Consider the following 14,194-nt stretch of genomic DNA (forward strand, 5'->3'; position numbering starts at 1 on the left):
TTTGTTTTACCTACATTTTCTGGCTTTCTTTTCTTTAATTGAAAGTAAATAAAAAGAACACGTGGAAAATGTGCTAAGCGATGTCTGTGTGAAGAGGGGTTTCCAGGCCCACGAAACTGCACCACGACTCACCTGCACACGTGACCTCAGAACAGCCCACACTAACTAGAAGTAAAGCCTACGGGGGGGCGGTGGTAGTCTGCAAACGCACACCTATAAACATGTACACAGCAGGGCAAATCCATAAGGCAACACGGCTTACCTGGGTCCAGGTGGGTGAAGGAGCCCACCACAAAGTCCAGCGTGGACACGGCCAGCAGGAACAGCAGCAGCAGCTGGAGGCGGATTATCCACTTGACACCCGCGAGGTTAATCCCCAGCAAGGCCAGAAGCACCACAACTGAAATACCTCGCACAGCCCAGATATTCCTGAGGCCCAGCAAGTCTGAGATGGATTCAGCAAAGCCGGTGATGTACATGGCGCCTGCAACACACTGACGTGCAATTCCAGGTGGGAAGAGTCATCAAGAGAGAAGAGAACCAGGAGCCCACGGGCAGAGCCGCCCAACACTGAGAACCCTGCTCACCCGTCCACACACTCACTGGCAGCTGGCTCAGCAGCTGGGACCCAGCACGGGGTTAAACCAGCCCTTCCCTCCTGTGAGCCTGTCTCGGGCCTCATTTCTGCTCTGTATCTTCACCAGAGAATGATCGCCAAGCCCAAGCTGAGAGCTGGTAACTGAGATGAAAAGACTATGGGAGGAAGAGGCCAAAGAGGCCTTTGAATTTCTCTGTCCGAGTTATTCAAGAACTATTAATAAATATAGAATAAGAACACACCGGGGGAGGGGCCCATCTACAGAGCCATAAAAGGGCACTGCAGCAAACCACAGTTTTTGTCTCCATGTCTTTGTAGGTCAGTATTTTTAAAATTATCTAAAACTTGGAAATAGAAAAAAAAACCTTGGCACACCTTTTTCAATGTCCTATGTGACAAAGGCTACCCAAGGACTATCTAGGTGAATGTATTTAGTTTGACTTTACTATTTGCTATTGATTAAATGTATTAAATGTCCCAGTCTTAATGAAGTTACATGTTAACATATAGATTTTTTTTTAAGTAGAGATGCAAATAACCTCTGTCCAGTGGTATAGAAAACCCAAAAGATTAGTGTTTGTTGTCCTGTAAGACATGAACTGGTTTTGTATCTACCCCAGCAATCTTATCCTTACATTTCTTTATTAAGTTGCCTAATTATGAATTTATGACTTTGATCTCTACCCATCCAGTATCCTTCTCCATTGCTCTTTAATATCTTACTGGCTCCTGCATTAATTCAGGCATTAAATAAGCCTTTGGTACATATTTATTTTATATTTGCCTGAGAATCATAATTTCATCTTTTTGGAACTATTCAAAAGATCATTTCAAATTAAATAGCTAAAAATAACACATGCCTCACTTTCCATGATTTCTTAGACTCAGCCCCCTCCTCTCCTTGGATTTGTCCCTTCACTGTGCCCAGCTCCAGCTGGTCACTCTCACCATGGTAGCTCTGCCCTTGCCATTCTCCCAGGGAACAAATTCTATTAGGGCCTCATTCAAGTTCTTCCTTTCCTATGAAGCCTTTCCTCATCCCTCTTTTCTAATCAATATCATACTCACTGCCAGTGTCATGATATTCATTTAGATAATTATCTGATTCCATATTCAATTATCGTTTCACGCATATACATTTGTCTTTCCCCTCCTACAACCAAGGATGCAAACATCTTAAACAATTTTTATGCTGATTAAGCCTCTTAAAATACCCTGCATTTGCTAGGCACGCTGTAAGCATTCAATAAATACTTTGTGATATGCTGACCTTGTGAAAAGTGCTGTGAGAAGCAGGCACCACGAGGTCCCAGCCCTTTTGTATAAAGGCCAGAGGGTGATAATATGACTTCTGTATTTGAGGAGGCTGGTGAACAAGGCTGTTCTTCACTGAAATCAGCTCGCTTTGCAAGTAGGTGTGTAACGTTTTTGTCAGCATTACCCACATTTACACATTTAGCTTAAACTGTTATTCCAATATCCCAGAGTGATAAGCATTTCTATCCATCTTTGGGTAAGGGAAAAGCCCAAGAAATGTGGGGGGAATACAATCATCTCTGAGACAGACACAAAGAGAGAGAAGGAGGCGGGGAGAGACCTACGTTTTCCCACATTTGCCTCAGAACTCAAGAGTTGCCCCTGACTAAATACCAAATGTGATGGTGATAATGATGTTATTTCATCGGTATATGGCCAGGTCAATAGGACTCTCAAATGGTCAGATATATCTAAATTTTAAAAAACAAATGACAAAAATGTAGTCATGATTATCATTTATATGGGCACCACTTTCCCAGGTGTCTGACGTCTCTAACACATCGAGAATGAGGCCAGCACTTGAGTGTGACCATTCGCATCTGGAGTTTGCAACCCGATTTTCTCTTCTAGCAGCAGAACAGACTTTGTTCACATGAGGCAGGCCAAACTGCAAATGCTGCCTTTTGTTCCCAGTAACTCCAGCAATCTTATCCTTTCAGGTTTGTGCCTAACGTTGCTTTTTAGCCCAAAGATGCCAGCAAGAAGAAAAAGAAAAGCTCTTTAAGACGCTCCTAAGAGCATGGTGGTGAGGAGCGCAGGCTTTGAGGCCAGACTAAGGCCAAATCCTTGTGACTTGAGAAAGTGTTTTAACTTCTCTATGAAACACAGATAATAATAGTACTTACTTCAAAAGGTTACAGTGAGATTTAAATGAGATAATTTGTGCAAAGTCCTAGAACAATATTGGGCTCATGGAGTTGTAGAAACAATAGCACCGGCATTATCATTTATTACTTTGTTATTATCGCTATTGAAGAAGAGAAAATAGTAGTTAGCTATGAATATCAAAAAATACTTTGCTAATACTAAATAGATCCTGGTAATGGCACTGGGAATTTGCAATATAAGTCGTAAATAAGGATTCTTGAAACCAAAGAGATTTACTTTAAGGGAAAGCAAAAACAGTCTAAAATTAAACCATCTTTTCAAAGTCTAAGAGTTTGCGCATAAGAGGTGAGGGTATTTATGGAGAGTGGGAAAGTAAATGTGTTGTAGAGATTTCACAGTTGGTCAGTGGAGGAGCTAGTAAACAAGGTGTCTTGGTTGGGAAGTATAGAAAAAGTATAAAAGAAAAATATTAAGTTTAATTATGGCTTCTAAGGGTAGAATGTAACTGATAGCAGAATTATAAAAAGGGTAGAACTTCCAAATCAACAAAAATGCAAGAAAAATAAATGTGGCCCATATTGGCCAAGTGAGGAGAAAGAGGAAGCAAAACTTCAAATTATCTAGAAACTAATGAAAAGATAAATATTTTATTCTAAAACTTAAGAGGCACAACTAAATGTGTATTCAAAAAAAAAAAAGTAAGCCAGGCACAGTGGCAGGCACATGCCTATGATCCCATCTATTTGAGAGGCTGAGGCAGGAGGATCACTGGAGCCAAGGAGTTTGAATCCAACCTGGCCAACATAGTGAGACCCCATCTCTATAATAAATAAATAAATAAACAAAAGAAAAAAAAGTATAGTCTTAAATTTTTTATTAGTTAAAAAAGGAAGAAAAACAGAGGAAAAAATTTAACTTAAGAAACCATGAAAATATCAATGTAAAGAAAAAGAAAATAGAAGTATGTAAGGAAACATGAAATTAAATAGAAGAAAAATTAAAAAGAAAAAAATACAAAAAACGAAAACTGATCCTTTAAAAAAATCAATTAGATAGATAAGCCCCTGGAAGCCTGATTAAAAACAAAAGAGAAAATGTAAAAATGTAGCCTATTAGGAATAAAAAAGGAATAAAATTGCTCATACAGAGGAGAGTAAAAGAATGAACATAAAATTGTGCCATAAATTATGGTACATTAATATAATACGATATTAAGCAACCATTTAAAAACATTGGTTTAAAGCATCAACCAAGAGGAAATGTCTACGACTTAATGTCAAGCGAGAAATACAAGGCATGAAATAGAGTATGAAATTTATCCCCATTTTTATAAAAACAAGCAAAGCAAAAACGTTATAAAAACAAGCAAAAACATTATATACAAAACGTAGTAAGCGTATGTAAGCAGAGGGAAAGGTGTTTCCATTGGTCACCTCAAGGGTGTGGGGGAAACTCTACATTCTCTCCAATGTGTTAACTGGCTACAAAATATATCATTTTGTAATTGTCAAAGCCTTTTATAAAGGACAAAAATAAAAGCAAATATATTAACAGTACTATTATGTTCATGCAAAAACGAAATTGGAGTACATTATAGCTCAGCCCAGCGACATTTAAGGAAGCAGCCCAGCACTCAAGGCCTTCGCCTACACTCGGCTCACGACAGTCAACACAGGACTAGTCTGAGTGCCAGTCACCTCCTGGGCCAAGTGTGGACATTCAAGGCCTGCCAGGCCTTCCCCAGAGCAATCCGATTACCCTAGACGCATCTACTTTCCAAACTGAATACTGCTCTTACTTGGAAAACACTCCTGGCAATTTGTTTAACGTGTAAACATCTCCAGAGTTCATTCGATTTTAAAAGTATTTTTATTTCCTCCTAAAGTTTATAATCACAGGCATTCCTTTTCGTTTTTCCTTCTCTGCAGAGAAACTTCTAACTCCCTCTCACAAGAGGCAGGGTGTGTTGCCCACCATTCTAAAGAGAAGAGGTGGCCCATTTTCAGGGTGCCATACATCCAATTGCAAGGTATTTGCTTTAGCAAAGTTGCCCATTCACAATCATAGGCATTTTTCCTTCCATCTTTGGGTACCTACCAAGAGGACTAGAGCTGCCCCTCAATACCCCTCCCCTTCTGACACAAACTGCCTGATTTAAGGTCAAAGTTGGTGGATTAACACTATGTCCTGCATATATGTGTTCATTGCCATAACGAAAACTCCAGGCCTGTATCAGGTCTATAAAAACTTTCCAATCCTCCATTGCCTTTGTATGGAGTCCAGCACAGAGCATGTTAGCCACTAACAAATGCTTCTAGACTTCTCAGTGCAGGCTGAAGCTAGACATTTTGGTGTCCGGGGTAAGCAACCCTAAAGAAGCCCTCGGGCCCACACAGGTGCGTGCAGCAGGGAGTGAGGGTCTCTAGTCCATCCTCTCCTCCACTGGCCAGGGAGTCTGGTCCCACAGAGCATGTCTAACACCAAGGCCTCGAGGAGAGGAGGGGGGAGAGTTCTGGAGGGACAGGGCAATAACAAGGTCTTTTTTCTTTTTAAATTTTTTTTTATTTCAGCATATTATGGGGGTACAAATGTTAAGGTTATGTATGGGCAATAACAAGGTCTTGTAAGCACTTAAAATAATTATTTTAAGTGTGTGTATCTCCTAAACGTTGATGCTCTAGGACAAGGGTTGGCAAACTTTGGCCCACTGGCCAAATCTTGCTTGCTGCCTGTTTTGGTAAACAAAGTTTTATTGGGACACAGCTATGCCCATTTTTGTTTTTATGTTTTATTTTTATGCCTATGGCTGCGTTCACACTACAACGGCAGAGTTGGGTTGTTGCGACAGAGACATATGACCCACAAAATCCAAAATATTTACTATCTGGCCCTTTACAAAAGTTTGTCAACCTCTGCTTAGGGGCAAAACCAGGCAATCTGCTCTGGCAATCATTAAAAACAAACGCATGCACTCATGCCCGGGGAGGAGGGGTGGGGGGGGTTTAAGAACAGGACTAAGGGAGCTTTGGAAATGTCGACCACACCCTCGAAGAAGAAAGAGCTCAAATCCATAACCTGATCTGTCACCTTAAGAAACTAGAAAAAGAAGAGTAAACTAAACCCAAAGCAAGCAGAAAAAAGGAAATAATAAAGATTAGAGCAGAAATAAATAGAATAGAGACCAGAAAAAAAATAGAGAAAAATTAAAAAAGCCAAAAATTGGTGTGGTTTTTTTTTTTTGTTTTTTTTGCAGACAAACCTTTATCTAGATTGACACAAAAAAAGAAGACTCAAATTACTAAAATCAGTAATGAAAGGGGAGACATTACTACCAACCTTACAAAAATAAAAAGGATTATAAGGGAATCATAAACAATTAATATACCAATACATTAGATAACAGATAAAATGGACAAATTTGTAGAAAGACACAAAGTGACTGAAGAAGAAATAGAATATCAGAATGTGTCTAAATAAGCAAAGAAATTGAATTAGTAATCAAAAAAAAAAAAAAACTTCCTACAAAGAAAAGCCCAGGACCAGATGATTTCACTAAATTCTACCAAATGTTTAAAGGATGAACATCAATCCTTCACAAACTCTCCCCCACTGCAAAAAAAAAAAAAAAAAAACATAAAGAGGGAACACCTCCCAACTCATTCTATGAGCCCAGTCTTATCTTGACACCAAAACCAAGCAAAGACATCACAAGAAAATCACAGACCAACATCCCTCATGAATAGGTACACAAAAATCCTCAACAAAATACTAAAAAACCAAATTCATCAACATATCAAAAGGATTATACAGTAACCACACCTTGACCAGGGACTCAAGGCCCAGGTGAGCTTTAGGTGAAGTAGAGGCTCACTGAGACGCCCCCAGGGACCAAGGCAGATGGAAAAGCAGGCGACAAGCAGGGAGGCCGATTGGATGGACTCTCAGGCCATGGCTGCAATCTTATTTTCGAACATCTTTCCTCCCAAATCAGCCCACATGAGGGACATGCTCAATGATCCAGTCTTTATCCAGGGGCTTCAGCTTGGTCCTGCCTGTGCTTCTAGAGGCTAGTTTGTTATCTGCCCAGAGGGTGGGAAAATGAGGACTTTGTCCATCTTGCAGCCTGCTTGGCTTATACAAAACCCCAGGGTAGTAAAATGACCACTTATTACTCACCTCTCAAACCGCTATACTTAATGATCTTTCTCCAGCAAGGCAAGTGCTTTTTGAGAGTCCAGTGACACTGTCTACCTTCCCTGTATCTGTCCCAGACACACACACAGCCAGGCACGCACACACAGAGCCTAGTGCTGCTAGAGGATCAGGCGTATTTGTGCTGAAATTCCCTGCCCCTGCTGCCTAAAAATAAAGGAAACAATACTAGTGCTTTCTTTGAGGAGACTCTTGGACTCTTACTTAGACAAATTCTTTCCTTGAACTGTTTTTTCAACCACCCACCACCCTTCGTGCTATCATAAAAATGCCTTTTTCAGTCTAAGAAATGATTACAACGAAGTACTTCTTAATGTCTGTACTTTGTTTCCTCAGCACTAAGTCACTGTCCCAGTGTTTGAGCTAAATAAGCCTTAGGATTGCTGCGCACCTACCGGTTTGCTGAGCGCCTGTGTGCGCCCGGATAGAGCAGCTTCTCGTTAATATCCTCCTTCCCAGACGGAGTCCACACAGGGGCTTCCCGGCTCCCTGTGCAGGCCGCCCAAGCTATCAAATGCATCCGAGAGCTCCAGCTCACTGAGAAGTGCCTGCTTCTAGGAAAGTCTTTGGCACGGGCAAAATGCCCCCCCACCTTCAGCACAAAAGTGTCCCAGGGCCCAGGCCACCCGGCTGCCAGCTGGGCTCCAGCCACTGTCCTGCACAGCCCTTCCTATAACGGGCAGTGAGGATGGTGCTGGCCTCTGCAAGACAGGAGTGGCAGACGGAAAGAGCCCTGGACTGAGGGGTCAGGGCTCTGGCCTGTGGCTTGGCTCTGCCACTGAGACCCCCTCAGAGCCCTCGGCTGCTCACCTGTAACATGGGGTGATCGTCCCCACTCTCAAGGCAGGGGAAGGGCTCTGGGTGTGGCCGCCTTACCTGTCCAAACACGTAGAGCAGCCCAATCGTGCCACCTGTCTGCCTGCCGAGCACGGAGGAGATCATGGAGTAGACGCCGCCACTGCCCACGCCGCCACGCTCCCCGACACCGATGCCAGACAGTACGGTGACAAGGGCCACCAGGATCACAAAGGACACCAGAAACATGCCCACGAGCACTCCTGTGTTTCCCTGCAGCAAAACAGCAAGGTGCGAAGTCGAGGTTAGGAGAGATGGCCCCACCAGACAGGACCTCCCCTCATGCCCACAGCCCTGGGATTGGGGTGGGACACAGAGCGGGGCAACTGCAAAAGGACAAAGCAAGTGCCACAAGAGCTGAAGCCCAGAATAAGTTCTAAACGAAGGGAAGTGTCCTGGTTTCAAACTCTCCAATGACTCCCCGTGGCCTGTAGGGTAAAGTCACAGCTACCTGAGATGCTCAGGAGGCGCCTCCTACTCTGTCCCTCTGTGTCCTAGCATGCAGGGACGTGATCTCTCCCCACCACACTCTTCCCCATGCTGAGTCCCTCCTGGAATGCCTTTTCTGCTCGTTCTGCGGCTTTGCCAGGTTATTGCAATGCATCCTTTAAGACTCAGTGTCTGGGATTTCCTCCTGCAGGAAGCTGGCCCTGTAACCAGGCCTTGGGTCTCCCCCAGTACCCAGGGCTTAGTACTTTTCACAGTACTTCTCATGCTGAGTCTGCTTCCAAATCAGTTTCTACCTCTGGCTGTGAGCTCCAGGAGAGCAGGATCATGTTGTATCCCTTTCATGCTCTCAGGGCTTAGCACCACCTCCATATAATAGGTGCTCATTAAATGCTTACTGAGTGAATAACCAAACACACACATGCCCAGAGATGTACACCTGTAGACAGACACATTTCAATGTGGAAAGCAAGAGTCTTGGAGAGTACACCCCGCCTCAGAAGGGACACCATGCCATGTGCTCTACAATAGCAGGCACGGGTGGCTCCTGGTAGATGAGGCTCCATGGCATTGGGAGTGCTGGAGAGAGAATTGGGAGCAGGCAGAGCCAGCTTAAGAACTGAATGGCCTTCAAACCAGCTGGAAAAGTGTCCCGGGAGTCAGGGGTGCTCTGGTCCCCTGTTCAGGACATGTTCAGGGACTCCACTGCTGGTCTGGGGTGCAGAACGCGGACTGCAGGAGATCAGGGCTGGACAGCTTTTTGTTTTCCCTATTTCCACCCCCCAGATTTCTGCTACCCTATTCCTATCACCTCCTGCTAGTTCATACAAATACTCTCGGAAATATTTGCATTTTAACTCTTCCATTAACTGTGAACTTCATATGGACCAATTTTGGGTTTCCTTTACCCATAAAATCCCCTTCCACTGTAATATTCCCATACAGTAGGCCCATGAGGAGAAAGCCCTTTGCCCACTGTCTCCTCAGAGGCCACTGGGGACACACTGCTCACCTGGCTTGGGATTTACCCGCCAGAGGGCCAACCTGGTAGATTGGAAGAGCCAACACCCTGCATGGTGGCCAGGGAGAAATGGCTGCCGTGAGCTGCACCCTCCCCTTCCTCTGTAGATACCCATGTTTCCCCTCTCTTAGGATTTGTTCACTTATTTTTTTTTTTTTTTTTTTTTTGAGACAGAGTCTCACTTTGTTGTCCAGGCTAGAGTGAGTGCCATGGCGTCAGCCTAGCTCACAGCAACCTCAAACTCCTGGGCTCAAGCAATCCTCCTGCCTCAGCCTCCCGAGTAGCTGGGACTACAGGCATGCGCCACCATGCCCGGCTAATTTTTTTTATATATATATCAGTTGGCCAATTAATTTCTTTCTATTTATAGTAGAGACGGGGTCTCGCTCTTGCTCAGGCTGGTTTTGAACTCCTGACCTTGAGCAATCCGCCCGCCTCGGCCTCCCAAGAGCTAGGATTACAGGCGTGAGCCACAGCGCCCGGCCTGTTCACTTATTTTTTGGCTTGAAGTACTGTGGGCATCTTTATTAACTACGTCAAACTCCTTGGAGAATAAAACAGAATATAAATAAAATGTAGATTTATGAATGGCTCCACCAGGGTACAACGACGTAGCTGCAACACAGCAGTAGTCCCTACCACCTGCACAAATCTTTGACATTTGCCTCTGACCATCTGACCTAGAGTGGAGACAATAAGCAAGGAGAGGGGTCTCCCAGGGGACACTTGGGTCTAGAAAGGGCCATGTGTCCCCAGAGAGGTGAGGCTCTGAGTCCACTCTGCACGCTGAGTGTGAGCAAACACAGCAACCTGGCCTACCACAGCTTCACCTCTCGTGCTCAGGTTTCGCTTCTGTGAAATGGAGATGACAATGATATTTATCTTGTAGGTTGTCAGGAAATATTACATTTTTAGGAGGGTTAAATACATTTAAAGTGCTTTGAATGCCATCTGTCATATAAGTGCTTGATGAGTCTTAGCTGCCATTATTCCACAGCTTATAAATATTCTGCCTACTCAATTTCCTCTTTAATGGTGAGATGGGACTATAAGGATATCTGTGGGCCCTTGCAGAAAATGACTGCCAACAGGAATGTGGGAATGTGTACAAAAACTCAGCAATTGCCAGATGGTACACAACGCTGGCAGGATTTCTAGGTAGCGGTGGCAATGCACAGTCTGGTGGTGACACTTGGGGATGGAGAAGAACTCACGGGAGTGGATCAAAGGCCCGCCCACCCCCACCCCCACTGCCAGGTACAGAGAGGCTGTCGGGCTACAGGAGAGCGAGTATGACATCTGAGCATGTTTGTTACTTATTTTGCTGACTTTATATTTTTAATGAAATCATACATTACTGTCTTCTTCCTTTGTTCACCCTTTTCAGTTTTCTGCATATAATAATAAAATGTCTGGTACCGATGACATCTTGCCAGAACTGCCACCTTACCATTTTCCAAATTATAAGTATGCTACCAAATTATTCTTTTGAGTTAATATTTTCTACTTTAAAAATAGTTTTGGCATGACCTCTACTTATTTTAATTTTATGCCATCCCCTGGAAGCTCTATCTTATTTTTAACATTTCACATTTGCCTTTGTTTTCATGATCAAATATGATTTTTTTAGGTAAAACTAATGGCTGAGCTCAAAACTATAGATCATTTGGGGGCAAAAGGATGTATTTGTGTGGTAGATTGCCTCAAAGATAGCCTCCTGGAATCCCTGCCTCCTGGCATGGGTACTCTTGCATTATATAATCTCCTACCCTTTAGTTTAGGTTGGATCCAGTGACTCATTTTTTTTAGGTATGCAAATATTTTATTAGTTATTCAAAATGATCACATTAGTTGTAATTTATTGAATAGTTTTTGAAGTGCAAAATGAGACATGTGCACACTTTGATTTTAGGCCACTTGTTTTATCCATGCAGTCATTTTAGTCACTTTTAATGACTAGAATATTTGCATAATTCATGGGCTGCTGCTTCTGAGATTAGGATATAAAAAGACTGTGGCTCCTATCTTGGGCACTTGCTCTCCCTCTCTTAGATTGCTCACCTGGGGGTGGCTGGCTGCCATGTAATGCGCCAACCCAATGAGGAGGCCCACATGACAAGTACCAAGGCCTAGCAGCAACTGCTTAAGTGATCCTAGAAATAGATCCTCCCCATGTTGAGGCTTCAGATGAGACTACAGCCCTGACTGACAGCTTGCCTACAGCCTCCTGCGGGACCTTGAGCCAGAGGTGCCCAGCTAAGTCGAACCCAGATCCCTGAACTGTGGAAACTGTGAGATAATGCATGTGTTGCTTTAAACTGCTAAGTGTTGGGGCAATTTGCTTTGCAGCCATAGGTAACTAATACGACTTGTACTTTCACTTTGGAGATGGAACTGACACTTCTGGATGGCCAAGAGTGACAGAACTTCCCCTGTAGTGGGCCCACAAGAGCCTAGCCTCCAGGCCACCAGCTCAGCACTCACCACCAGCCAGCCAGTCCTCAAGAAAAGCACAACCCCAAAAATGTTGATCATGCAGGATGTGAAGACACCATCCCAGGTCCCAAACAGCACTGGCTCCCATACAAACAGCTGGATCTTCCACCAGGGCCAGGGCTGGGCCAGGGCCCCCTGAAAATAGAGCACACAGACGTCAGCTGAGGGGCAGTCAGGAGGGCCAGAGAGGGCAGGGGGAGGACACGAAGTGGAGAGTAGCAGAAACTCGTTGTCAACTAGCCTGGGTCTCGTTCCTTCTGGCCACTCAGGTGGACTACATTTCCCAGCCCCTTGGCGGGTGAGTGTGCCCACGGACTGCATGTAGAAGCAATAGTTGACACTTCTACCTGAGTGTGGGATTCTGGATTCCAGCCCAGCAGTCGTCATGAGCCCTTGTCATCCTCCAGTCCTGGGGGTGAAGGCAGCCTCCAGCAGTCACTAATCTTCAGATAACCTTACTTTATACGTTTTGCTGCTTCAGCCCTTCTAACACCTGTAGTAAACCCTGTGTATCTAATTCCCTCTGTTTAAAATACCTAGAGCAGTTTCCATTTTCCTGATGGAGCAGGCGATGTGGTGATCTGTAAGCCTCCTCCCCTCCCGACACCCCCACATGCTACAGCATCATCTGCCAGTTATTTACAATCAAAGGCTAGTTGGTCAAACAGATTCCTTGCTCATGTTTCCAATTCAAAAATAACAAAGGCACTTATAAACATTCAAATGGAAACTTTTAATAAAAAGACTAAAACTTTGTGGAAATACTAAAATGATCTTAAACAAAACCAGTAGCAACTCACACTGTGAATGTTCTTACACAGGTGTGGTAATTAATCTAAACTCAGGCATCTGTAGAACCTTCCAGAACCCTCGGGTACGACAGCAGTGACGAGTGGTTCTCAGCCGCGTGGGGTGGGTGAGGAGGGGTCAGTGTGACTGGTGAGCGCGTGTGGTCCAGAAACACAGTGAGAAGGCGGAAAAGTCAAGGGTGGCGGGAAAGTCTAAGATCCAGGGTCACAGGGGCTGGGCTCCTGTGGCTGAGCTCGGTGCATGCGCCTGGGATCAGGGCAAGGCCAAGGCCCGCCCAAAAGGGGAGGACCCCAGCTCCTCTTCCTCCCCTGGCATCGTAGACCCGCAGACCAAGAAAGGGCCTCAAGAAACAATCAGGGATCTCAACTGAGCCACGTGGGACAGATGGGCCGGGTCTTCCTCGGTGTCCCCCGTCGGTCCCCGACTGTCGTGTTCTCAGCTCCACCAAAGCTTCCTTTATCCATGTCTATTACTGTTTATCCGTCTTTCACAAACCACAGACGAGGAGAGCGCAGTCATCACGGCTCATTGTCCTTGAACAAATGGTACCAAGGGACCTGCTTGGTGAATGCAGGATTGTTTTCCAGGATCCTAATCGCAAAAGTCAGGACATGGCCCAACTTCCCGTCTCTGCTTGTGTTCAACTTCCTACCATGGCTTGTTACAGGCCTATTATTTGTTAGGCACAGTAGTAACAGCGACTGTCAGCAACAAAAAGAGGAATAGTGCAGAGACTGCTCTCAGCGCCCCCGCCGGCTCTCTCCCCGAGGCTCACAGCCCGGTGACTGGGCGCGGCGGGGCCCTGCGCGCGCGCGCTGAGGAAACAGCTCGCCACGCCACGATTCCTGGCTGCCCAAGTCTCGCGATGGCGGGACTTCCATCCAGCACTCCAGGTTACGCGAGCTGTGCTTTCCCTTGCACCACGCTTACCTAAAGGTTACCTGCCCTTTCTCCCCTAAATTTGAGTCTTTTGGGTTTCAAATTGAAATGGACTTTGCATAACTGTAAATACATTTGCTTTAGCCATAAGATGCCCTGGGTGATTTTAGAAACTTTCTCTTTTATCCGCACTGTCATCTTTCCACACTGCAGGCTGGTTTGTCCGTGTCTTGTTCACCTGGTGCAGGGAACACCATCCATTTCCTTGGTGTTGCTGGACTAGCAAATCAGCCTTAAGGGTGCACAGAGCAGGTAGAAACTCTAGGAAACCCTTTACCCTGAGAATGAAAGTATCACTGGTTTGAAATGGGTTTGGCGGCTGAGCACTGACACTCACGTCAGGATGTGTAGGGGCGTGTGCCTGCCCTTCTCACCAAGTGACAAAAGACTGTAACCACATCTTCCCACGGTCTGTTCATCAGAGACTGGGCAGGAAGAGCCTGGGTTTGACCTCCAGGATGCAACCCTGATGTTCTTAGAGAAACAGACACTACGCAAGCCTAGTGAGAGAGAGAAGGAAAAGGAAGAAACAAAAACACAGAGAAAAGGAGAGGATGAGATGGAAAACTCTAGAATCAAATGCCAAACAGTAATATAGAGACCCCAAGGAATATTTCTCAGGCCCTCCAGGAATGCCATGTTGCCTTCCAGGCATCCACGTAGAAGCGCCA

The 14,194-nt window shown here is 44.9% G+C and overlaps 1 protein-coding gene across 1 annotated transcript in view; it reads right to left on the minus strand.

Moving 5' to 3' along the window:
- SLC12A8 (solute carrier family 12 member 8) overlaps nucleotides 1-14,194 on the minus strand; it is a 124,520-nt gene that overhangs the window by 94,821 nt on the left and 15,505 nt on the right. Inside the window, exons 2-4 of the mRNA XM_012780430.3 lie at nucleotides 11,763-11,909; nucleotides 7,832-8,023; nucleotides 263-494 (exon numbers count right to left, since the gene is read on the minus strand). Of these exons, the coding sequence (XP_012635884.2) occupies nucleotides 263-494; nucleotides 7,832-8,023; nucleotides 11,763-11,909 (571 nt within the window). The remainder of the gene's footprint in view (nucleotides 1-262; nucleotides 495-7,831; nucleotides 8,024-11,762; nucleotides 11,910-14,194) is intronic.

The sequence above is a fragment of the Microcebus murinus genome, chromosome 1, assembly GCF_040939455.1.
Source record: "Microcebus murinus isolate Inina chromosome 1, M.murinus_Inina_mat1.0, whole genome shotgun sequence".
NCBI lineage: Eukaryota > Metazoa > Chordata > Mammalia > Primates > Cheirogaleidae > Microcebus > Microcebus murinus.